Source organism: Schistocerca americana, chromosome 2 (assembly GCF_021461395.2).
Source record: "Schistocerca americana isolate TAMUIC-IGC-003095 chromosome 2, iqSchAmer2.1, whole genome shotgun sequence".
NCBI classification, from domain to species: Eukaryota; Metazoa; Arthropoda; class Insecta; order Orthoptera; family Acrididae; genus Schistocerca; species Schistocerca americana.
The window spans coordinates 1,086,852,756-1,086,877,489 of record NC_060120.1 but is presented as its reverse complement, the minus strand read 5'-3'; the positions used below and the strand labels follow the sequence as shown (position 1 = coordinate 1,086,877,489).

The 24,734-nt window shown below is 44.6% G+C and overlaps 2 protein-coding genes across 3 annotated transcripts in view; one reads left to right on the top strand and one right to left on the bottom strand.

Moving 5' to 3' along the window:
- Positions 1-24,064, bottom strand: part of LOC124596489 — a 203,548-nt gene extending 179,484 nt beyond the window's left edge. For both annotated transcript variants that reach the window (XM_047135639.1, XM_047135640.1), the window contains exons 1-3: positions 23,901-24,064; positions 23,413-23,543; positions 23,138-23,235 (exon numbers count right to left, since the gene is read on the bottom strand). In XM_047135639.1, coding sequence (XP_046991595.1) covers positions 23,138-23,235; positions 23,413-23,514 — 200 coding nt within the window. In that variant the 5' untranslated portion in view covers positions 23,515-23,543; positions 23,901-24,064. The remainder of the gene's footprint in view (positions 1-23,137; positions 23,236-23,412; positions 23,544-23,900) is intronic.
- Positions 23,588-24,683, top strand: LOC124596490 (probable methyltransferase-like protein 23). The gene is made up of 2 exons (XM_047135642.1): positions 23,588-23,845; positions 23,957-24,683. The coding sequence occupies exons 1-2, from the start codon at positions 23,687-23,689 to the stop codon at positions 24,539-24,541; spliced, it is 744 nt and encodes a 247-aa protein (XP_046991598.1). The 5' UTR covers positions 23,588-23,686; the 3' UTR covers positions 24,542-24,683.
- The last annotated feature ends 51 nt before the right edge of the window (positions 24,684-24,734 follow it).

Sequence of the window (24,734 nt, the reverse complement as noted above, 5' to 3'; positions counted from 1 at the left end):
ATCTCAATGTCTGGATAAAGGAGACCATAATTAGGGTGCTTTGGGGTGCGGCGAATGCTGAGCGTGTAAGATATCAGCTATTGTTGGCACAAAACTCGCAGTGGTGGAATCCCCGCCTCTGCGAGAAGGCTAATCACGGGGCTAGTTCAGATGACACCAGTCGCAAGTCGTACCCCACAGTGGTGGATGGGGTCTAGTGTCTGCAATGTCGAAGGTGACGCAGAACCATTGACAGGACTCACGTAGTCTAAACCAGACTGGACCAGCACTTCGTACAATCACAGTAGAATAGAGCGGCCTGCACCCCAGGTGGTACTGCACAGTCATCTAAGAACACTGAGATGTAACCAGCATGTCCTCTTCAGCTGGCGAAGATAAGGGAGCCATGTCAACCGGGCATCGAAGACCAGACCAAAGAAGCGATGGATGTCCGCCACCTCGAGTCATTGGCCATCGAGCAACAGGTCCGAATGAGGATGGACTGTACGGCGAGAAAAGAAATGCATGACACAGGACTCTACCACCGAAAACCATGGGAGAGAGCCCAACATTGCGCCCAGTAGATTGCCCCCTGTAGATGGCATTCTGCAGCACCCGTGACGGAGGAAGTGACATAGATACAAAAATTGTCAGCATACAAAGAGTGGGGGCCTGTCGGCCCAGCAGCCACCACCAGTCCATTAATGGCTACGAGAAAGAGAGGGGCACTCAGCACAGAACCCCGTGGAACCCCATCATCTTGCCGATGGGAAGTGCTGTAGGAGGAACCAACTTGGACCCGGAAAGAGCTACAAGAAAGAAATTTATGGATAAAAATGGGCAGAGCACCACGAAGGCCCCATTCATGAAGGGTGGTGAGGATGTGGTGGCGCCAGGTGGTGTAAGGTCAAAGAAGACTGCAATGAGGTGTTGCTGATGGGCAAAAGCTGATTGGATAGCAGACTCCTGGTGGACCAAGTTATCCACCATAGAGTGGCCACAGTGAAAACCACCTCGAGTCAATGACAAAAGGTTACAGGATTCAAGGATCCAAAACAGCTACAGGCTCACCAGGCATTCAAGGAGCTTGCAGAGGGTGTTGGTAAGGCTAATTGGACGGTAGCTATCCAACTGAAGAGGTGGCTTCCCCGGCTTCAACACCAGAATAACAATGCTTTCCTGCCACTGGGTAGGACGGTTGAAAAGGGTCAGTACATAACGGTGGCCAGCCACCGATAGGGTCAGTACACAACGGTGGCCAGCCACCGATAAGTGTTGGAGCATTTGGTTATGTATCTGATCCGGTCCAGGAGCCATGTCGAGACAAAGGCCGACGGCACTGGTGTATTCCCACTCACCAAATGGGGCGTTACAAGGTTCCAAGCAGTGAGAAACGAAATACAAAGGCAGTAGTTCTGAGCCCTCTTTCAGGAAGAGGAACATGGGTGGATACCGAGTCAATGCAGAGGCTTGGACAAAGTGTTGAGCGAAATGCTCTGCGACTATACGTCTGGATGGGTAAGGACAACACCATGCACAGAAATTCCTGCAACACTGGTGGGAGGAAGATGGCAAAAATTCACCAGAGTTTCACCCAGACTTGTGGAGAGGGGGTGTGCGGTACTATGGCAGCCACATATTGTTCCCAGCAAATCCGTTTCTGAAATTTGATTACGTAACGGGCCCGGGTGCGGAACTGTTTAAAGATCAGAAGGAGAGCAGTAGAAGGGTGCCATTTGAGGTGTTGAAGAGCACGGCAGAGGTCTTTTTTGGCCGCAGCAATTTCCAGAGTCTACCAAGGGACCATCTTCCGACGGTGGTGGTGGTGGTGGTGGTGGTGGTGGTGGTGGTGGGGGCGGGGGGGGGGGGGGGGGGGCTGAGGAAGAAGGGGTGGCTGAAACAGCCGCAGAAAGAATGGCGGCAAACAAAGCCTGTGTAGACTCATCAATACTGCTGTGTCGTAGTACAGGGGAGGATGGTAGTAGAGGAGAAGGCACCCCAATCAGCTTTAGACGAGGCCCAACTGGGAGGGTGATGGAGCGAGATACACTGAAGGAAAGTCGAAACAATCAGGCAATGATCGCTGTCACATAAGTCATCATTGACACCCCACTGAATGGAGGGCAAAGGCCGGGACTGCAGATGGAGAGGTCAACGGCAGGGAAAGTGCTGTGTGCCACACTAAAGTGTGTGGGAGGGGCGGTGTTTAGTAGACAGAGGTCAAGACCTGCCAGAACAGCTTCAACTGTCCTGCCCAGGGCAGTAGTCATGTGGGTACCCCAAAGAGGGTTGTGGGCATTAAAGTCCCCTGGAAAAAGGAAGGGAGAAGGGAGTTGTTGAAGTAGGGTGGCTAGGGCAAGGAATGTGGACGGCCTGTCAGGTGGGAGGTAGAGATTATAGATTGTGATTGGAGTGGCCAGAGACCCTGAAAGCAATTGCTTACAGAGTGGTGTGGAGGGGAACCCATTTACTAACAATGTCCTTGCGGACCAAGGTGCAAACACCACCAGAAGCCTGCAAGGCGCAATTTGGTTCCGACAACGCGCGGAACCCACAAATCGTGGGTGAGTAAGAATTGACAAAATGGGTCTCCTGGAGAGCAATGCAAGCAGCAGAGTAGGAGGAAAGAAGGGGTTGCAACTCCGGGAGGTGATGCAAATATCCATTACAATTCCACTGGAGGATTCTGAAGCTGGAGTCCAAATGGGAAGCGAACGGACCGGAGCCGGTCACGCTGCCACGTCACCATCCGTCACCGATTGTGTAATGTCCATATACGTGGGGTCAGACGCTGTTGGTTCATTGGCTGGGGGAGGGGAAGGCGGCAACTCACAGGGTACTGGAGGGGCCTTGCCCTTGTTCTTGCATTTCTGCTTCTTCTCTTGTGAAGGAAGAGAAGGGCAGACCACAGCGAGGTCGGGTACAGAATTACACCTGGCAATCTTGGCACCCAACAGCCGCAGATCGGGCGGTTGGTGTGGAGCTGCAGATTGCCTTTCACGGGGGTGCCGAGAAGATGAGTCCCAGGAGGGAGCTCCAGTACTGGCGGCTGCCAAAGAAGGGGAGCACTTCTCTAGCAGGGGAGGGGGAGCAGCACCAGAAGGGGTGGGTATGGGTACTGATGAGTAGGGGTATGGGGAGTGGGAGTGGGAGAGGGGGGGGGGGGGAGAGAGAGGGGGAGAGAGAGAGAGAGAGAGAGAGAGAGAGAGAGAGAGGGAGGGAGAGGGAGAGGGAGAGGTGTGGGGCAAATGGTGCGGGGCTGGGAAGAGGTGGTGATAGGAGGGGGAATGAACATAACTGAAGCAAAAGTAGAAGTTATGGGCACGGGGTGGAGCCTGTCATACTTTCAACAAACCTCGGTGTAGGTAAGTCTATCTAAGGTCTTGTACTCTTGAATCTGTCATTCTTTCACATACACCAGGCATGCTGGGGAGCATGGAGAATGTTACGCATTACAATTTATGCGCACTGGCAGGGGAGCACAGGCACTCCCCTCATGGAGGGGGCACCCACAGTCACCGCAGAGGGGATCGTTGGTGCAGCGGGAGGACGTGTCCAAACCGTAAGCATTTAAGGCATCTCCTCAGTGGTGGAATGTAAGGTTTTACATCACACCGATACATCATCACCTTGACCTTCTCTGGGAGGGTATCCCCCTCGAAGGCCAGCATAAAGATGCCTGTATTGGTGAGATTGTTTTTAGGGCATCGCTGTACAAGGCAGATAAATCAACCTCCTCACTGCTCAAGGTTGGCACGGAGCTCCTCGTCAGTTTGGAGAAGAAGATCCCGGTGGAAAATGATGCCCTGTACTGAGTTCAAAATTGGTGGGGTGTGATGGAGACTGGATGTCACCAAGATGGTCACAAGCACACAGGGCTTCAGATTGGGCAGCAGAACATGTCTTTATGAGCAAAGAACTGACCGCATTTTACTGATGGATTCCACTTCGCCATACTTATCTTCAATCGTCTCCACGAAAAACAAAGGCTTAGAAGCAGCAAAACTTTTGCCATCAGTCCTGGTTCAAACCAGGTACCAAAGGAAAGGTTTCAACCCAAGCTGGTGAGCTTGATCCTCTTCCCAGGAGGTGGCCAGGGAGGGGAAGGCCAAAGGATGAGAAGGAAGAGTGTCATGGCTTCTACCACTCATAGAGATGGCCACAGAATAGACAGGATGTTGTAGCTTTTGTCGCTTCATGTGCAAGGCATCTGCCCTAGTACCAACCACTCTAACCAGGGCCCGTGGGCACCACCCAGCCACAGCAAGGGCCGTCTGGCATGGCGGCCATTGCCGAGAGTTCTTATGCCCCAAAGTGATGAGCAATGATTCCTTGGCATACACGAGGCGTTAACAGCTCAGGTACTACCAATATGATCTACATCTACATCTACATCTAAATCCATACTCCGCAAGCCACCTGACAGTGTATGGCGGAGGGTAACTCGAGTACCTCTATCGGTTCTCCCTTCTATTCCAGTCTCGTATTGTTCGTGGAAAGAAGGATTGTCGGTATGCCTCTGTGTGGGCTCTAATCTCTCTGATTTTATCCTCATGGTCTCTGTGTGAGATATACGTAGTAGGGAGAAATATACCGCTTGACTCCTCGGAGAAGGTATGTTCTCGAAACTTCAACAAAAGTCCGTACCGAGCTACTGAGCGTCTCTCCTGCAGAGTATTCCACTGGAGCTTATCTATCACCTCCGTAACGCTTTCACGATTACTAAATGATCCTGTAATGAAGCACGCTGCTCTCCGTCGGATCTTCTCTATCTCTTCTATCAACCCTATCTGGTACGGATCCCACACTGCTGAGCAGTATTCAAGCAGTGGGCGAACAAGCGTACTATAACCTACTTCCTTTGTTTTCGGATCCCTGTGTTGTCAGGAGACTCCGCCAAGTGGGTACTTAATAGTCCCACCACACGGACTGGCTTCCGTCCTGGTGACCTAGAAGGAAGGGGGCCAGCGTGCATGGGGAAAAGGAAGGGGAGGGAGAGGGGGAGAGGAAACTAGGCTGAGAGTTCATCCCCAAATGGCTCACACTGAATGTAAAATGTTGGAAATGGAGGTCAAACCCCAATGGGACCAGAAACACCGAAAAGGAGATGGAAACAGCAAACTAAACAATAGCACATACCAAAACAAAGCCGGGATGATAGTCAAGTCGATATAAAGAAGTCCACCAAGAGGGAAAGGAGGTGGCAGGGAGAAAGGAGCAAGGACAGGGAAGGAGAGGAACAGGGATGATAATGCAGTCTGGAGAAAGGAAGGGGACTGCAATAGCTCAGGGCCCCATGCGCGCCACACACGTACCCACAAAAGGGACTGTGGGGCCCGTTGGGGGGCTAGGAAAGGGACACCATGTAGCTTTTCTCACCCAATAGGGTGAAATGATATGTAAGAAGTAATAAAATATGCAAAATAAACCATTCATCTTTCACTAGGACATTACACTGGTCCACAAAATTGCCTTTTTACACTGCGTAAAGTTCAATTCAAATTGTCAGAACATCCACAAACTGAATTACATTTTCTACATATTTAGACTCCGCAAAAATTTGCAGCTGGAAAGTGAGTCCAATGAAGTGGTTGTGTCAGTTGCACATGGGTACTTCCACACCTTTGAAAGCAAAGGAAGCATTGTTTCAGATTTTAAAATCTGAGTGTCTAGGACCACAAAAATATGATGCTCTTAATTAGAGTGTTAAGGACTTTGGACTGACATGACCTTACCCTTTATCACCACCACACATTTCGCATTAAGTGTCAAGTAACGCCTGCTTCTAGACTTTCCCATGCATACAACAATCTTAGACAGACACATTAGTGTTGCTGAAGTACATTTTATAACATTACTGATCCACCTTCTGTGAGGTCACTGCATTCTCAGAATCTCGAAGAACATCCTTCACCGCCTGTCTACTCTGCTTGTCCTTCTCAACTGGACTACATTTTTTGTTACAGTCGTCACAATTATGTCCCACTCTCCAGTCTCTTCCCTGAATGTTTGTTTCCCTGTCTCACCCACTAATTTGCTTACCTTTGCATCCCTCAGTTATTGAATTGTTTTTTTCATTAAATGCCCACATCATAATGCCGTAAGTTTAAAACCACTTGTAAACTTTTCTTTTCAGGCACATCTGAAGCATACTTTTACAGAATATTATTTAGTTTATTGAAAGCACGCCATACTACTTTGGTCTTCTATTCATTTATTTTCTGGAGATAGAAACATTACAGTTAACATCCCGCCGAAGACGAGGTCATTACAATCAAAGCATAGCTCAGTGTTTCCAGAATCTACGCTGGTTGGCATAGTGGAGGTCACATTCTTCAAGATACCTCATTATGTTTGAATATGTTCTACACAGTTTTTGCCCTCTACAACTCTCTAGTTAGTACCACTGAAGTCGTTCCCTGACATCTTAACAGATGTCGTATCATCCTATCCCTTCCCCTTGTGTTTCCCACGTATTCCTTTCCTCTCAGATACTGCACAGAACCTCCTCATTCCTTGCCTTATCAGTTCAACATCTGTTGGTAGCACCACATCTCAAATGCTTCAATTCTCTTCTGGTTTCCCCACAGTCCATGTTTCACTACCATACAATGCTGTGCTTCAAACATACATTCTCAGCAATTTCTTCCTGAAAAGTTTGATACTAGTAGACTTCTCTTGGCCAGGAATGCTGTTTTCGCCAGGGATAGCCTGCTTTTGATGTCCTCCTCACTCTGTCCATCACCTGTTATTTTGCTGCCAAAGTAGCAGAATTCCTTAACTTCATCTACTTCTTGACCATCAATTCTGTCATCAAGTTTCTCACTATTCTCATTTCTGCTACTTTTAAATAATCTAATTATTGGTCACTATTTTATTGACAGGAAATTAAATAGTGTGAGATATTTTGATTTCTTGACAGAGGTTCTGGAGAACTGTAGGAACATGTGAGGTGATACTGACCCTGCAACTTTTCTTAGAAGATTGGTCAAGGAAAGGCAAATCTACATTTAGAGCATAAGTAGATACGGAGAATGATTTTGACAATGTGGACTGGAACAGTCTCTTTGAAATTCTGAAGATAGCAGGGGTAAAATACTGGGAGCAAAAAGCTATTTACAACTTCTACAGAAGCCAGACAATAGGTATACAAGTCAAGGGGCATGGAAAGTAGGCAATGGTTGAGAAGTAAGTACATCAGGGTTGTAGGTTATCCCTGATGTTATTTGGTCTGTACAGTGAGCAGTGAGCAAAAATTTGGAGTACGAATTAAAGTTCATGGAGAAGGAATAAAAACTTTTAGGTCTGCCAATGACACTGTAATCCTATCAGAGAAAGCAGAGGACTTGGAAGAGCAGTTGAACAGGATGGACAGTGTCTTGAAGAAGGATATAAGATGAACATCATCAATGACAGCAAAACAAGGATAATAGAATGTAATCGAATTAAATCAGGTGATGGTGAGGGAATTAGATTAGGAAATGAGACACTTAAAGTGGTTGATGAGTTTTGCTATTTGGGCAGCAAAATAACTGATGATGGTTGAAGTAGAGGGGATAAAAAATGAGGACTGGCAAAGGCAAAAAAGTGTTTCTGAAGAAGAGAAGTTTGTTACCATTCAATATAGACATAAGTAATTGGAAGTCTTTTCTGAAGGTATTTGCCTTGAGTGGAGCCATGTATGGAAGTGAACATGGACAACAAACTCTTTCCAAAAGAAAAGAACAGAAACTTTTGAAATGTGGTGTTACATAAGAATGCCAAAAATTCGATGTCTAGAACACATAACTAATAAGGAGGTAGTGGACAGAATTAGGGAGACAAGAAATCCGTGGCACAATTTGACTAAAAGAAGGCACCAGCTGTTAGGACACATTCTGAGATGTCAAGAGATCACCACATTAGTATTTGGGGGAGGGGGTGGGGGGGAAAGTGTGGTGGGGCTAAAAACTGTAGAGGGAGACCAAGAGAGAAATACACTAAACAGATTCAGAAGGATGTAGGATGTAGGCTGCAGCAGTTACTGACAGATGAAGAGGCTTGCGCAGAGTAGCACGGAGAGCTGCACTAAACCAGTCTTCAGACTGAAGACCACAACAATAGAGGTTTTGCAACTGTTACTGGACATCCCACCGGACATACAACAAATCATGTAATACCAACACATTGGATGTCCTTCACATTATATGTATAGATTTACAGAAGTTCTTAACAACACATTTGAAGATCGCTGAATTGGACTGTCTGGCAGCACAAAATGGCCTGAAAGTTCACTAGACCTAATGTCTCTGGACTTTTACTCGTGGGGCAAATTGAAATAACAAGTTTACAACAGAATTCCAATTCCTGGCAAAGACACAAAGGTTGTATAATATGAGCTTACTCTGCCATCAGCTCAGATGGAATTCAACATGCAGTATTGTCCTCATCTAATTGTTTTACAGCAAGTATAATTGTCAATGGTCACCATTTTGAGCTAACAGTGTGTCCAGGTTTCACTCTATACAACTCCCAAATTTCCTTACAGTGAAGGAGGGATAAACAAGCACACAACCAATTTTGCTTGCATTCGACAAAATTTCTGTTTTTCATTTGAAGTGTAGACTACAGCATGGATTCTGGGCACCACTACTCTTCTAATGGAACACAACTGCCACTGTATACACTGTGTCACTTAATTTTCATCTCATAATCTCCACAGTCTTTACAAAAAAACAGCTTTGTGAAAGGCAGCTGGACCCAGACAATTGGTTATTTTGCCTTGTCACAGCTACTTTACAACAGCAAGATTGTGCACTCAAGTTCCGAACTAATTGCACATCACAGCTAGTCTTACTCTCCTGCACGCATCATCAGTAAGAGGGAACAAGTCCACGAGTAGGAAGCAACCACAGTATCACAGTTCTCAGGTTCACCATACTCTCAGAATCACAGTGCGAATGAAGGAAGGTAGTGTAGTGCTGATGTAACAGCAGTGCCTCAATTTCAGATTTATGCAGCCCTCACTATTAGGCTTGCACCCACTCCATTTCTCATCTCTGCTGTCAGGTTTTTAAAATAATTCCATAAGCACATCTACTGACTGAGTGAAATGGTATGCAGGATAAGTGAGACAGTTAAAAGCACAGTGTGGTGTAATGTAATTTTCTACCTCTTCCTCACAATGAGATGAAAAAAATTCATGTAAAAATATTGTTTATGTGGTTAACATGTAGAGAATTCTCCACTGTGTGTGCTCCTGTTTGCTAAATGTACAGAGTTGGTGAGAGATTGGTGAGCACACAATGTCACCAAAGCAAAAGGCAATCAGGCATCTGCTGCTGCAATGGAGGGATCTCTTCTGCTTTAGTGTCACAGTTCGGCAACATTCTGGAAGGTGGAGAACAACAGGTGCTGCTCTTAACGACACCCAGAAACAGTCAAAAGAAGCTGAAGAAAAATGACTTATGTCTTCTCTTCTGTTCTGAGATTTGGAGATTATGTTCTGATTAACAGAGAGATCTGTGAGACCCAAGTTTCTCCTGGCGTATACAATCTTCAGAGTCTGATGTTATATCTTGACGTTCTGTGATAAATGTCACAGAGAAATCTTTCGACGATGCAACCTTATACATGCTTTGGAAGTGTTTAAATTTTGCACCCACATCGAAGGGTTTGCTGGTAGTTGATTTTATTAGTTCAATTGAACAGGCAGTTTGCAAACTACCTCCTGACACTGCAGAGGAGGTTAGGAGGGAGGCATGCTGTGTGTTGACTAGGGCTCTCTCATAGTTGAAACTGATATTGTTATTTTACCTGCAGACAAGGGAAATGCCACTGTTGTTTTAAACAAACAGGATTATGTACAAAAGATGCAACATTTACTATCTGACTCAGTGAATCGCAGAATTGATGCGGACCCCACAAAAAGTGTTGAGAGGAAGACCAACAGCCTACTGAAGAAAAGTGGTTTGTCGCAGGACACTACCAAGAGTCTTAACACCTATAGTGCTGTTCCCCCCAGGTTATATGGCCTTCCGAAGGTACGCAAGGAAGGGATTCCTTTCCATCCTATAGTCCTATAGTGAGTAATATTGGTACTCTGACATAACGTGTAGCCAAGCATCTTGCTTCTTTGTTGAGTCCACAAGTTGGTCAGTGTGATCATCATATCAGGAACTCGGCAGATTTTTTTATGTCATTTGGAGGGACTGCGGTTCAATGACTGATATTTTAGTAAGTTTCGATGTGGTCTCTCTCTTCACTCGTGTTCCTCTGTCTGATTCGTTGCGGTTAACTGAGGTTAGGTTTGGTGCTGAATTAACTAATCTCTTTCGGCATGTGTTGACATCCTCTTACTTTTTATTCAATAACCAGTATTACGAACAGACAGATGGAGTTGCGATGGGTAGTCCATTGTCTCCTGTGATTGCAAATTTGTTTATGGAAGACATCGAAGAATGTGCATTGGAGTGGGCGCCTTTGAAACCCGCCTGTTTCTTCAGATATGTTGACGATACTTTTGTTGTTTGGCCTCATGGTAGGGAGAATTTGAATGCCTCTGTAGAACATCTGAACTCGATCCACCCGAACATTCATTTTACGATCGATGTGGAAGAGGATGGTTGCCTTCCCTTTCTTGACTTTTGGTTAGGAGTAAGAATGATGGATCATTGGGACATGCAGCTTACAGGAAACATACTCAAACCGACTGGTATTTACAGGTTAATAGTTCTAAAGGTGAAGGGGTACTTCGTATCTTGGTACAGAGGGCATACATCATTTTTGACACTGAGACTTTGCCAGCTGAGCTGTCCCACCTTGAAGTTACGTTTCGTCAAAATGGTTATAGTGATAGACAGACTGAACGTGTGCTGTGCTATCGACCAACTGTGCTTTGGGTGATTGATGATAAGTTGGTTGGGTGGTTTAAAAGAGGAGCGAAGGGACCAAACTATGAGGTCATCGGTCCCTTGTTCCTAATAAAACAATGCCACAAGTGTGAGAATAAAATGGACGAGACATATAATATAAAACAGAAAGAAAGGAAAAACCACACGAACGAAGGAAAGGCAACAAACCCTAAAAGGAACAAAAGAGGACAAGAAAACAATCGAGATGCTAGAAACAGAAGGGAGTAAAACAGAAAAGCAGATTACAGTGGCTGGCCGACCATGAGAATAAAAAGGAGAAGCCATCCACTCTGCAACACATTAAAACTTCCACCCTAAAATCACAAGGGTGGAGGACCCAGAGGGACAAAGGACACGCTCTAAAACCTATATAGAAGTATAAAACCCACTCTCATGGATGAAACTTAAAACTAAAGCTGCTGCTGAGGCATCGTCGCCCGACACCGCAGGTAGGGAGCTGGGAAAGTTAAAAGTCCGCCGAAGAGTGGCTAAAAGTGGGCAGTCCAGCAAGAGCTGGATGACTGTCATTTGGGAGTCACAGCGACACAGAGGTGGGTCCTAGCGACTGAGTAGGTGACCATACCTTAGCCATGTATGGGAAATGTGGAGCCTGCAGAGGACAACTGATTCCCTGCGAGAGGACCGCACGGAAGCCTCCCACACATTCGTCATCTCCTTAATGATACACAGCTTGTTGTGCGTCCTGTTATGCCATTCTGTCTCCCAAACCCTGAAAACCCTGCGGCGTAAGACAGAACGCAGGTCAGCTTTGGAGATGCCCATCTCCAGGGCATAGGTGGACTCCTGGATGGATGCTAACAGAGGATGGCAAGGGTAGCACTGGTTGATAGCTTGTAGGCTGCTCAATGAGTCAGTACACAGCAGAAATGACACGCCAGAGCATGAGCGGATGTGCTCAAGAGCACGAGATATGGCCGCCAGCTCTGCAGTAAAAACACTGCAGCCAAGGAGTGCTGCTCAATATGTCTTCAACAAACTTACGCAAAGCCTATGTGACCATCAGCCATTGAGCCCCGGAACACGTAAAGAATTGAGAGGAAGTGACACTGGAGAGCCGCAGGGTTAACGGAGTCCTTAGGGCCACGTGAAAGGTCCAGACGAAGTTGCAGCCGAGCCGTACACCATGGAGGCGTACGTGATCAGACTGCAAGCGGAGGTGGTAAAGGGAAGGGACTCTAGTTCAGAGAGAAGGGACTGCACCTGAACCGCAATCGTTAACCCCGATCTGGGCCGCCAATGCAGGAGATGGACTGCCGCGGGTGGGGAAAGGACATGGTAATTCGGAAGCTCAGGAGAACTACGAATGTGTGCAACATAACTGGCGAGCAGTTGTGCACATCTGATCTGCAATGGATGGACCCTAGCCTCCACCAGTACGCTGGTCACCGGACTCGTCCTACAAGCTCCTGTCGCTACTCAAATCCCACAGTGGTGCACAGGGTCGAGTAAATTCAATGCTGACGGTGCTGATGAACCATAAACCACACTCCCATAGTCAATTCGGGAGTGGACAAGGGCTCTGTAGAGCTGCAGCAGCGTAGAGTGATCTGCACCCCAATTGGTGTTGCTCAGGCAATGGGGGACATTGACGTGCTGCCAGCACTTCTGCTTAAGCTGACAAAGATGAGGAAGCCAAGTCAATTGAATGTCGAAAACCAGTCCTAAGAATCGATATGTCTCCACTACAGTGAGTGGAACATCACAAAGGTAAAGTTCTGGGACCGGATGAATGGTATGATGCCGACAGATGAGCATGACAAATTACTTTGCGGGTGAAAACTGGAAGCCATGGGCTAGAGTCCATGACTGCACCTTGTGGCTGGCTCCCTGTAGGCGATGCTCAGCAACACCAGTACTGGAGAAGCAGTACAAAATGCAGAAGTCGTCTGCATACAGAGAAGGTGAGACAGAGGGCCCGACAGCTGCTGCTAGACCATTAATGGCCACTAAAAATAGAGAGACACTCAATACAGAGCCCTGCGGGACTCCGTTCTCCTGGATATGGATGGAACTTTGGGAGGCACCAACTTGGACACAGAAAGTACCAAGTGACAGGAAGTTTTGGATAAAAATTGGGAGCGGGCCCCGAAGACCCCACTCGTACAATGTGGCAACAATATGATGCCGCCAGGTCATGTCGTATGCTTTATGTAAGTAAAAAAGAAAAAGACAGCAACCAGGTGTTGCCATCTGGAAAACGCTGTTTGGATGGCACGTGACTCCAGGACCCAACCCAACCGCCGACATGCCATACAATCCAGCAGCTTACAAAGAATGTCGGTGAGGCTGATGGGCCGATAGTTATCCACATCAAGCGAGTTTTTACGGGGTTTGAGCACCGGAATGATGATGCTCTCCCACCAATGCGATGGAAAGACGCCATTGCACCAGATCCAGTTGAAGACAATGATGATAGGTCGCTTGCAGTCAGAGGAGAGATGTTTAATCATCTGGCTGTAGACCTGTTCAGGCCCGGGAGCTGTGTCGGGGCAATGTGCAAGGTCACTGAGGAGCTCCCACTATAAATGGGGCGTTATAGGATTCACTGTGGCATGTAGTGAATGAGAGGATGTTCCCTTCTAGCTGCTGCTTGAGAGTACGAAAAGCTGGGGGGCTAATTCTCTGACGCAGAGGCTCGAGCAGAAAACTCAGCCAAGTGCTCGGCAATCGCGTTTGCATCGGTAGATAACACACCTTTTATGCTAACACCAGGAACACCTGTTGGGTGTCTGGTACCTGGAAGCATGTCTGACCTTTGCCCAGATTTGGGAAGGTGACGTACGGCATCCAATCGTCGAGATGTATTTCTCCCAACACTCCTGCTTCTGTCGTCTGATAAGTTGGCGTATGAGGGCACGGAGCCCTTTAAAGACTATGAGATGCTCCAGGTAAGGGTGCTGCTGTAGAGCTCACCGGTGTTCCTTAACTGCTTCAGCGACTTAGGTGACCACCGTGGGACTGCCTTACGCCTCGGGCACCCTAAAGAGCGAGGGATCGCATTTACTGCTGCAGAAACGATTGTTGTATTCACCTGCTCAACCATCACATCGATGTTACCGTGTGGGGGAGATTCAACAGTGACAGCAGAGGTGAAAGTTTCCCAGTCCGCCTTGTTTAAAGCCGATCTGGGTAAGCATCCATGGGCCTGTCGCCGGGGCAGCGACAAGAAGATGGGGAAGTGGTCACAGCACCACAGACCGCCATGTGCTCTCCAGTGAATAGATGGGAGAAGTCCTGGGCTGCAAATTGATAAATCAATGGCCTAGTAACTACCTCGGGCCACACTGAGATGCACCCCAGTATTTAAAAGGCGCAGGTAGAACTGAGACAGTTTGATATCTCTACCTCGGCCAGTAAGCACAGTGCCACCCCACAAGGGGTTATGGGCATTAAAATCTCCCAAAACTAGGAAAGGTTTAGGGAGATGATCAATCAGAGCAGCTAATACATTCAGGGGTACTGCACCATCTGGAAGAAGATATACATTGCAGACAGTTATTTCTTGTGTCGTCCCTATCCTGACAGTCACAGATTCAAGAGGTGGTTTGAAGGGGGCACAGTGTCACCACAGACTGAATTTAGGACATAAACGCAAACTCCACCTGACACTTGAGTATAGTCGCTACGGTTCCTGTAATATCCCTTACAGTGGCGGAGGGTAGGGGTCCGTACTGCCGGGAAACAGGTTTCCTGGAGGGCAATGCAGATAGCAGGTGTAAAGCTCAACAGTTGCCATAGCTCAGCCAGACGGTGGAAAAAACCGCCACAATACCACTGGAAGATGACATCATCATGAGAGACTGGGAAGGCATGGAACATTCAATGAGGTAGTTTATGTTTCAGAGTCACCTGCTGCCACCGACTTATTGCCTGAGCAGTCTATGTCCATTGTGTCTGAGGGTCTAGCATGATCTAGATCCTCAACGGATGCCAAACTCTCCACCCCATCCTCAGATGCAGAGCTTGTAGGTAGCAGTGGTGTGGGTGCCACCTCCATTTCCTTGGTCTTAGGGGTTTTCTTTTTGGATTTCTCTCTCTGCTACTGGGGTTTCAATGGCTGGGAGGACTTCACTGGCTAAGTCTCCGGGACTGAGGATGAGTGTGAAGCCCTAGGGCCAGATGCTTTTTGGCTCTTCAGCCACTGGCTGGTGTCATTTTTCCCACTAGCAGAAACCTGGGAATGGAGTGACCCATGGGACCCCTTTCTAGCAGGAGAAGCCCAAGAAGACTTACGCTTCTCCGGCTTAGAAGTGGGGACGGACACCCCCGATGGTTGGGGAGGGGGGGGTGCTCCCAAAGTAGGTGCTGCAGAAGCAACAGGGAGGGAAATGCCCCCCATCATCAAGGGGGCATGTGTAGTCTTCTGGCTCTGAGAGGTGACTGGGGTCGGAGGAGGTGATGGTGCCAGAACTGTTGTACCGGCAGCGTAAGATGATGTCATACGCGCAGGATGCAGGTGTTCAAACTTTCTCTTAGCCTCAGTGTAGGTCAGTCGGTCCAGGGTCTTATATTCCATGATTTTCCTTTCTTTCTGGACAATCCTGCAGTCTGGTGAGCAAGGCGAATGGTGCTCTCCACAGTTGACACAGATGGGAGGCGGGCCACAAAGAATATTGGGATGTGATGGATGACCACAATCTCGACAGGTGGGGCTGGCCGAACTTCCAGCACTTAAAGCACCGCATCGGGGGAGGGATATAGGTCACAGCGCTAGACTATCACCTTGACCTTCTCAGGCGATGTGTCATCCTCAAAGGCCAAAATGAAGGCACAGGTGATAACCTGGTTATCCCTCGGACCCCGATGGATGCACAGGACAAAGAACACCTCACCGCTCTAAATTGGCACACAGCTCGTCATCAGACTGCAAAAGAAGGTTCCTGTGGAATATAATACCCTAGACCATATTTAAGCTCTTATGGGGTGTGATGGTTACAGAAACATCCCATAGCTTGTCACAAGCGAGTAATGCCCGTGACTGGGCAGACGATGCTGTTTTGATCAAGACTGACGCAGACCTCATTTTTGGCAAGCCCTCCACCTTCACAAACTTGTCCTTTAAATTCTCAACAAAAAAACTGAGCCTTCGTTGTCTTGAAAGATTCCCCCATTAGCTCTTGAACATACGAGGTACTGGGGGAATAAGATCTGCTGCCATCCTTAGCCTTACATTCCTCCCATGGTGTGCCCAGGGAGGGTAACGATTTGGGGTCATACTTCTGTGCATTGAATTGAACTCGTGTACACTTAGAGACTACTAGTGTTTCACCACCAGCAAAAGATGATGGACTACACTTCATCGCGTGTCATCCGCCTGATGCCACTCACTCCGACCAGGGGCCCTCTCCACGAGCGCCACCCAGCCGCAGCAAAGGCCACCTGGCAGGATTGCCATTGCCGGGAGTCCTGATGCCCCAGGGGGATGGACATCTACCCCTTGGCATATGTGGGGAGTTAAAGGCGCAAGCATCAGCGGAGCGATCCCTGTGTGGTCAGGGGGCTACAACCAACAGGGTACATGGCAACACTACCACAACGGACTGGCTACCATGCTGAATATCAGGTGTAAAGACGTCAATGGTCATCGTCGACACAGAAAGTGACATTGCATAGTGCTTGGTGGAAAATGCACCCAGGAAGGTGTCCTCGCCCAAGAGATGGTGAATGGGTGGGGCTGCAACGCGATGACAAGAAAGTGGCCTAAAGATCTCAATGCACGATGGACACCATGCACCTTGTAAGGCGCTCTTCCCCAATTGGCTCGCTCTTCGAGAAAATTTTGAAGAATGGAAGTCAAACCCTACAGGGGACCATCACATAAGGCCGAAACATGAGAGACTTCTTTTAGTTGCCCCTTACGACAGGCAGGAATACCTCGGCCCTATTCTAATCCCTGGACCCACAGGGGGGTGGGGATTGATGATAATTCTGAGTCGACACCTAAGTCTACTGTGTTTTTGCCTTACATGAGAAGCACTCAACAAAATCGGTTGTATTTTACAGAAATACAACGTGAAATGTGTTTTCCGACCTCCATCTAAAATTAAAGTGCTTTAGGGTCCTGTTGAGGATGATCGTGGTTTGCATAAGGCGGGTGTATATCGCATTCCTTGTAGCTGTGGCATGGCATATATTGGTCAAACTATCAGGACCGTGGAGGACTGATGTACTGAACATAAATGGCACACTATTATGGCAGCCAAGTAGATCTGCTATTGCCAAACATTGCTTAGATACTTGTCACCTCATGCTTTATAACAACACCGAGATATTGGCATGCACATCCAGCTATTGGGACAGTGTTATTAAGGAGGCAGTTAAGATTAAATTAGCAAGCAACCTTGTAAACAGGGATGGAAGCTTTTGTTTAAACTCTGTTTGGAATCCTGCTCTCTCCCTAGTCAAAAAATAGGGATAGAGTCAAAGTTACCTCACCTGCTAGTTCGTAGTCTCAGTATCGATATCTCTGACTTTGGTCATCTTTGATGGCACTAGTGTTCAGTGTATGTTATCTTTCCTGCATCAGTCTAAGAGCCGAGGTTTAAATTTGCCTGTACATCGCCTGTCAGTTGCAGTTTGCTTGAAAATGGCGGGGTGTACTCCCGCTGAAATATTGGTGGTCGCTGAAAATATTACCTGGCTGAATGTCTGTAAGTTGTTTGAAAATAGAGATCTGTTCACCCAGTGTTGTAATTGCTACATAAGAGCATCAAAATACAGATGAGTTCTTTATAAAGCAGATATGTCATTTCGTAGCTCAAATACTCACAAGCTCTCTTCCAGCCCTCAACCCTCTGCAGACAGAGAAGTCACAAGGCAAGAGTTGGTGGTGCAGCATAACAAGGTCCATTGCATGAAAACAATTATGTAAAGACAATTGTACAAGAAAATAGTTAAGGTAAAAAAAATATCATCAATAGCAGCAGAGTGACAGACTGTTTGGAAACTAACACATTTTCTGGACTCTGTACAGCTTTAGAATGGCCAATTTACATTCCAAAAGACATAGGTACGAGGCTAGGTGCTCCTCATATGGACTTCTTCAATGTCAGACTATTTACTCATGTTGATTATTTTACCGTCTAAATAATAAACAACAAACTGAAGTTACGAGACATGCACTACCAATGGAAGTACAATTGAAATCAAACTCTTAAGTTAGTTACTTTATATTTTAACTGTAATTATTAACCTATAAATGCTGGACGATGTCTGCTACATCAGCTGAGTCTGAGGTTGAGTTTGTTTTTCTGTCAATTTTTTGAAGTGTCAAAGTGAGCATTGAGACAAAGCACAGCACAGGGTATGAAGAATAGTTTTATATTAAGTAAATAGAATGCAAGTGACAAAAAGGGTCGAAGACTCATTATACTGGTTGTGTCTGAAAGACTGAATGAACAACAAAATCTCCGATGTATTTTACAAGAGTCAAATCAGTTTATGTCAAATGCTAAATACTCTAATAATTAAAATCAATGTTTAAGAAAAAGATCTATCACAATCAAGTTTTGAAGCTGGAATATTCTAAAATGATAGTGGACTGGCTTCCAGGTTCCTCTATTGTGCCAACGTACAGTCATTAATTGATAAAGTATATTTACTAAGTAATTTCCTTAGTCCATTGTATTTTCATGAATGTTTCTTCCTTCACTGTGGTCACTCAATGTAAAATTCAGGGTGGAATGTAACAATATCATGAAAAGGAAAGTTGCCACTCACCAGATACGGGAGATACTGAGTTGCAGATATATAACAATAAAAAACTATCACAAATAAAGCTTTCAGCCTTTGAGGCCTTCATCAAAAAATAGATAATAGATGAGTGAACACACACACACACACACACACACACACACACGGCTCCAGTCTCGGGTAATTGCAGCAATACTGCGAGCAGCAGCAAGCAGCACCACTGCATGATGGGAGGCTGGCACAGGGAAGGGGAGGGATAGTAGGGTAGGGGTGACTGACAGTGACGTGCACAACTTTGTTGTGACACTGTGTTCTGGCAGGAATCTTGTTATGAAGCTGCAGCTTACAGTGACAGGTGCATAAAACGATCAGGTGATTAAAGTGTATATGTGAGGGTAGGTTAATAAAGGATGCTGCATGGCTTTGACAATGGTGTGTAACAGACCACAGATGAAATAGCTGTCTTCATTTGAAGCATATATAATTGATTCAAGTACAAAAATCTACGAAATAAAACCACCATAAACTCTGTTATTTATTTTGGAGATGACAGAATGCGAGATAAAAAGGGACAGGTGCTTGCAACTGTGACCCAAATATGATAGTATCCCTCCACAAATTCTTGGTTGTGGTGAGATTGATGTGTAGAGAAGCCCAATGTGTAGATTACGCATGGAAGGTGACAATTCGAAGCGGTAACATACTAGGCTGTATCACTGTCCAAGGTTATCGACACTCCACATATAAAACATTTTTTGTCAAACAACTAAAACTGCAAAATAAATTTGGAAAAGCTGTCTTACGTAACAGGCAATCTCCTATGAGTATTTTGGCACTTATTATGTAAAACATATTATACATCAACTATAAAAAAATGCAAGAAGCCGGCTTGCCCAGCTGAGAATGATAGAACTCATAGAAATAAATAACTTTCATCATAGGTGTACAGAGAGCTGTGTAACAAGTAGACCTCTTAGTTTCCACATCCATTTCATAGGCTTCTCTCTTAATGCATGGGTGTTAGTCACTTATACGTTATCACCCAAAATTTTTACAGCTTTCAATGCCTTTTCCAACAATCTCTCACTTTATTCCGAAGAATCAAACAATGGAAAATCCAGGATGGAATGTAACAATATTATGAAAAGGAAGTTACTACTCGTCATATAGCGGAGATGCTGAGTCACAGATAGGCACAAAAAAAGGACAGTCACAATATAAGCTTTCGGGCATCAAGGCCTTTGTCGAAAATAGATGACAGACATACAAACACACATACAAGCAAACACAACTCACACACACGACTGCAGCCTCTGGCAGCTGAAAGCTGTGGCTTCAACTGATATTGTGACAGTCTTTGTTATGCCTATCTGCGACTCAGCATCGCATAACTCACGACCCATCCTCACATCTTTACTTCCAGCAGCACCTCATCGCCTACCTTCCAAACTTCACAGAAGCCCTCCTGCTAAACTTGCAATCCTGGAAGGAAGGATATGCGGAGACATGGCTTTGCCACAGCCTGGGGGATGTTTCCAGAATGAAATTTTCAGTCTGCAGAGGAGTGTGCGCTTATATGAAACTTTCAGGCAGATAAAACTGTATGCCGGATCGAGACTCGAACTCAGGACCTTTGCCTTTCATGGGCAAGTGCTCTACAATTTGAGCTACCTAAGCACGACTCACAACCCATCCTCTCAGCTTTACCTCCGCCAGTACCTTGTTGATGGTAGAGCAAGGCAAAGGTCTTGAGTTGAGTTTTGGCTGTTGGCCAATTTCAAAATTCAGATAATGACTAAAAAAGCAAAACCGGTCAATAACAAACTAATATTAAAATTTCACAGCCTATAACAAACAACGTTTTCATTTGAGAAACATATTGGGAGTGTGGACCCTTGAAGAAACATATTTATCAGTAAATGTTCACAATGAGTGCACTCCAATCGACAAAGTGGCTCCTGTTTTTTAGTTGTATGTACTTAAATCAGCAAAACTCATCCCACATTTTTTTGAAAAAAGTTGCTGACTTTAACAGGGATGTTACTGAAAATGGAAACAGAGTAGACTAGGCCCCTACTTCAGGAGTAAAACTCTCAATAAAGATGCTACAAATGCACAGAAATAAACAGCATTCCTAGCTTTCAGCACAGCTGTTTCCTTTTTCAAGCGAAAATATGAAGTGTTTGAAAAGGATGAGTTGTCTAATGTTCACCCCATGTATTTCTTCAGTTACTCCTCCTTCCCTCCCTAAAGAAGCAGCTTGAAACACTTAGTCCTAGGAGTGCTGTTACCTAATTGTGATTTATTTATTTATTGTCCTCTGAATCAATACTGTACATGACATGCACATGGTGATGCACATACATACATTTGATGTTGGACATTGTGATAATTTGCTGGCATGAAGTAATATGCCAAAAGTTTACACAAACATGAGGTTACATACATATTTTCTGAGAAGTTATGGACACACAAATTACATATTCAGTTACATATTCCTCTAACACATATACACAACAGTACCTGGTTGGATATTTTTTCTGCACTTAATTTGCTTAGTAGCAGATGATACAGATTCCAGATTTTTGCACATGCTTGCATTAATGTTTTACTCTTTACAAAATTCTTTGCTGCAATTTGTTTCACGTTTCTTTCCACCCATGTGGAGCAGAAATTCACTTGCACTGTAGAAACAATGATCAAGTAGGAATGATTTTAATTTTTCATTAAATACAGTCAGGGACTTATTGTTTGTTATTTCTGATGGCAGGCTATTGTATATTTTAATGTCTTTGTTGAAGGGAGAGTTTTTAAAGGCAAAGGTGCACATATCTTTAACATGGAGTTCCATTTTCTGTCTAGTACCACGGTCATGGACATTTACATTTTTATTAAATTTTGTAATAGGCCTATTACTTTTTACAAATTTGCATAGTTCTAGTATATACAGGCTGTCAAGGGGTAGGATGAGCAACTTTTGGAAGAGAGGTCTGCAGCAGTCAGTCAGTTTTGCCTTGTTCATTATTCTTATAGCTCTCTTTTGGGTGAGAAGAATGTTTGGGCTATGTGTAGAGACTCCTCAGAATAAAATACCATACAGCATTACACTGTGGAATTGTGCATAGTAGGCTGTATGAACAGTTTCTGGGCTTGTGCAGTATGCAAGGATTCGTAGGGCATAGCACACTTGGTTTAGCTTACTATTAGTTTGATTAATGTGTGTTTGCCATTTTAGATTATCCTGAATCCACAGGCCTAGAAATCTTGTTTCTGTATTTGGGGATATTTGTGAACCGTGCAATTTCATATCAGGCATAATTTTATTTGATCTTAGGTGTAAGATTAGGTAAGTGGTTTTCTTTGTGTTAACTATGAGCTTGTTTTTCTCAAACCAATCACCAAATTCGTCTGTATTTCCATTTATGGCCTCTTGGAGTTCATGTTCATTTTTGCTTGTTATGAGGATACTGGTATCATCTACGAAGATCTATTTAGGCAAGTACTGGCCACACCACCTGCAGGGCCACTTTTGTGAATTTAACACCTTTCTGGACAGAATTTTACATTTCACAAAAGTAACAGTACATTTCATTTCTTCACATAAATAATGTGTGTGTGTGTGTGTGTGTGTGTGTGTGTGTGTGTGTGTGTGTGTGTGTGTGTGTGATAGATAGCCTAAGGGTAGTCACAAGATCGGTCAATGTAAATATTCACACATCCTTCCTGCTTCATCTTTTCCATATAGCTATGTGATAAATTCTTATTTTAAAAGAAAGCTGAAAAAATAAAACAAAAATATCACTACACACACACACACACACACACACACACACACACACACACTTCATAATAAGATACAACTGATAAGAACAAAATATTTTTTTATTTTACTGTGCTACAGAATTAAATTTCAAATCTTTAAATCCCCACCCCCTCCCTCCCAACTTCTCAAGGAAAGTGTACATTACACATACATTTTTAAGTGACTTTTTGCCAAACTACTATAAATTCTGAGAAATTTAAAACAAAAAACAAAAAATAAGATGATGATTTCTCAAAACACGAGGATTGCAACATTCATCTAGTCACTGTACTTCTGTACGAGTTACCTGGAGTAAAGACTAGTTACAAAAAAAAAAAAATTTTAACCCACTTTAACACAGCTCTGCTGTGTGATGAACATCTGATGATAGTTGTGAATGCCAGATTACATTCACAAATAAGCTGACATGCGAATCTACTGACAACTGAAAAAGAAATGAAAGCTAGCTATTATACCTACATTTGTGAATTATAGCATATCCAAGAGGCTGAGAGCAGTTAGACATGGGTGCTATAAGATATACGAGTATTCCTGCTTTATTCATATGTCCATTTATTGCCTGACAAGCTTCTTAAATGCCTACTACTGGTTCAACATTTACATCGCAATATTTCACACTGGAAATACCTTATGATGAAGTCAAAAGCAGACAATGCATGACCGAGTAATACTACATGTGTTTGTTACACTACGCTATAAGTATTTGAAATTTTGTTAAATTTTCGTTTACCTCCGGGTGATTTCTTTGACAAGTTCACGGCAGCTCGATAATAATGTTTTTTCTTCCTCACTTCGCACTTCTTCCGGTTTTTTAAGAATTATTGCAATCTGAAAAAACGAGAAAATAAGCAAATTTTTATCGGCAGAGAATGTAATACTGGAGAAGAAAACCGCAAACAAAATGTAAATCGTAACAGAGTTGTTTTTAAATTGGCGCTGTCTCTGGACCTTCATTTACCGTATAAAAATTACTTTTACATGACAAAAAACAATGATAATTTTTACTTTTTTGTAGTATGCCTTCCTTTCTTCCTTTACTGACACAGTCACCGGTCTTGTAACTTTTCTGCGCGACACGGTAGTCTGAAACTCGTTCTTCACAGCCATATTCACCAGACTTAAACCAAATGTCAAAACTGTAACATGGGAAGATGTTATACTTACACAGAGTCCAGTTCGACAATATAACTAACACTGAGTTCTCTAACAAATATATTAATGGGAAAAACGATTTAATTTAACTTTATTTGGCTCTCAGTGACACCTATACATTTTGCGTATGACTAATCGAAGTACCGTGTTTATCTTAGTTCATTTCCGGTATAACAGTCCAATGTCTGATGGGGTTTCAGAGCAAGTGAAAAAGTTTGTTTTCAAATCAGTTAACAATAGAGCGAGTGAAAACGAGATAGAGACGCTAGAAATACTGATACCAGAGGTAAAAACATGAGGAATATTAAAACAAGCGCTATGAATCCGCTAAAATTATTTACCGTTTGTAATGGCTAGTGTTTTATGCAAAGTAGTATGATTGCGTTTCTATTTTCAGCAACTTCAAGCAGGTTACAGTTTCTACACGTGGCCATCAGCACCAGTACTTGCATGGTTCTTGTGGGAACATCGACGTGAACTGCCAGGAAAACATATACTGGAACTTGGTTCGGGCACCGCGCTTCCAGGGATTGTCGCTGCAAAGTGTGGTGCTGCTGTAACATTAACGGATAATGCTTGTCTACCGAAGAGCTTGCAACACGTGAAACGGTGTTGTGAAATAAATGGACTCCAACCAAACCAGGCAAGAGTCATTGGCCTGACTTGGGGACTTTTCCTATCAAGTATATTTAGCCTTGGTCAGGTAGATCTCATTTTGGGATCAGATTGTTTCTATGAACCAGGTGTGTTTGAAGACATTATCGTAAGCGTTGCGTTCTTATTGGAAAAGAATCCACACGCAAAATTTTTATGCACTTATCAGGAACGCAGTGCCGACTGGTGCATAGAACATTTATTGCACAAGTGGAGACTGCAGTGCGAACATATCCCCTTAAACAACTTGGGCACAGAATCAGGAATAGACACTAGTGAATTAATGCAAGATCACACTATCCATCTCTTAGAAATAACAAGAGCTTGATTTATATAATAGGCAGTTAATAATGGCAGCACGAGCTGCATATAAAATATTTGTTGGAAACCTTCCTTGGACTATTGGACATCGTGAACTGAGGATGTATTTTTCTGAGTTTGGTCCTGTTGCCTCAGCAGTCGTTGTTTTTGACAAAAACACTGGCTTATCAAGAGGCTATGGTTTTGTTGTGCTTGGTAAT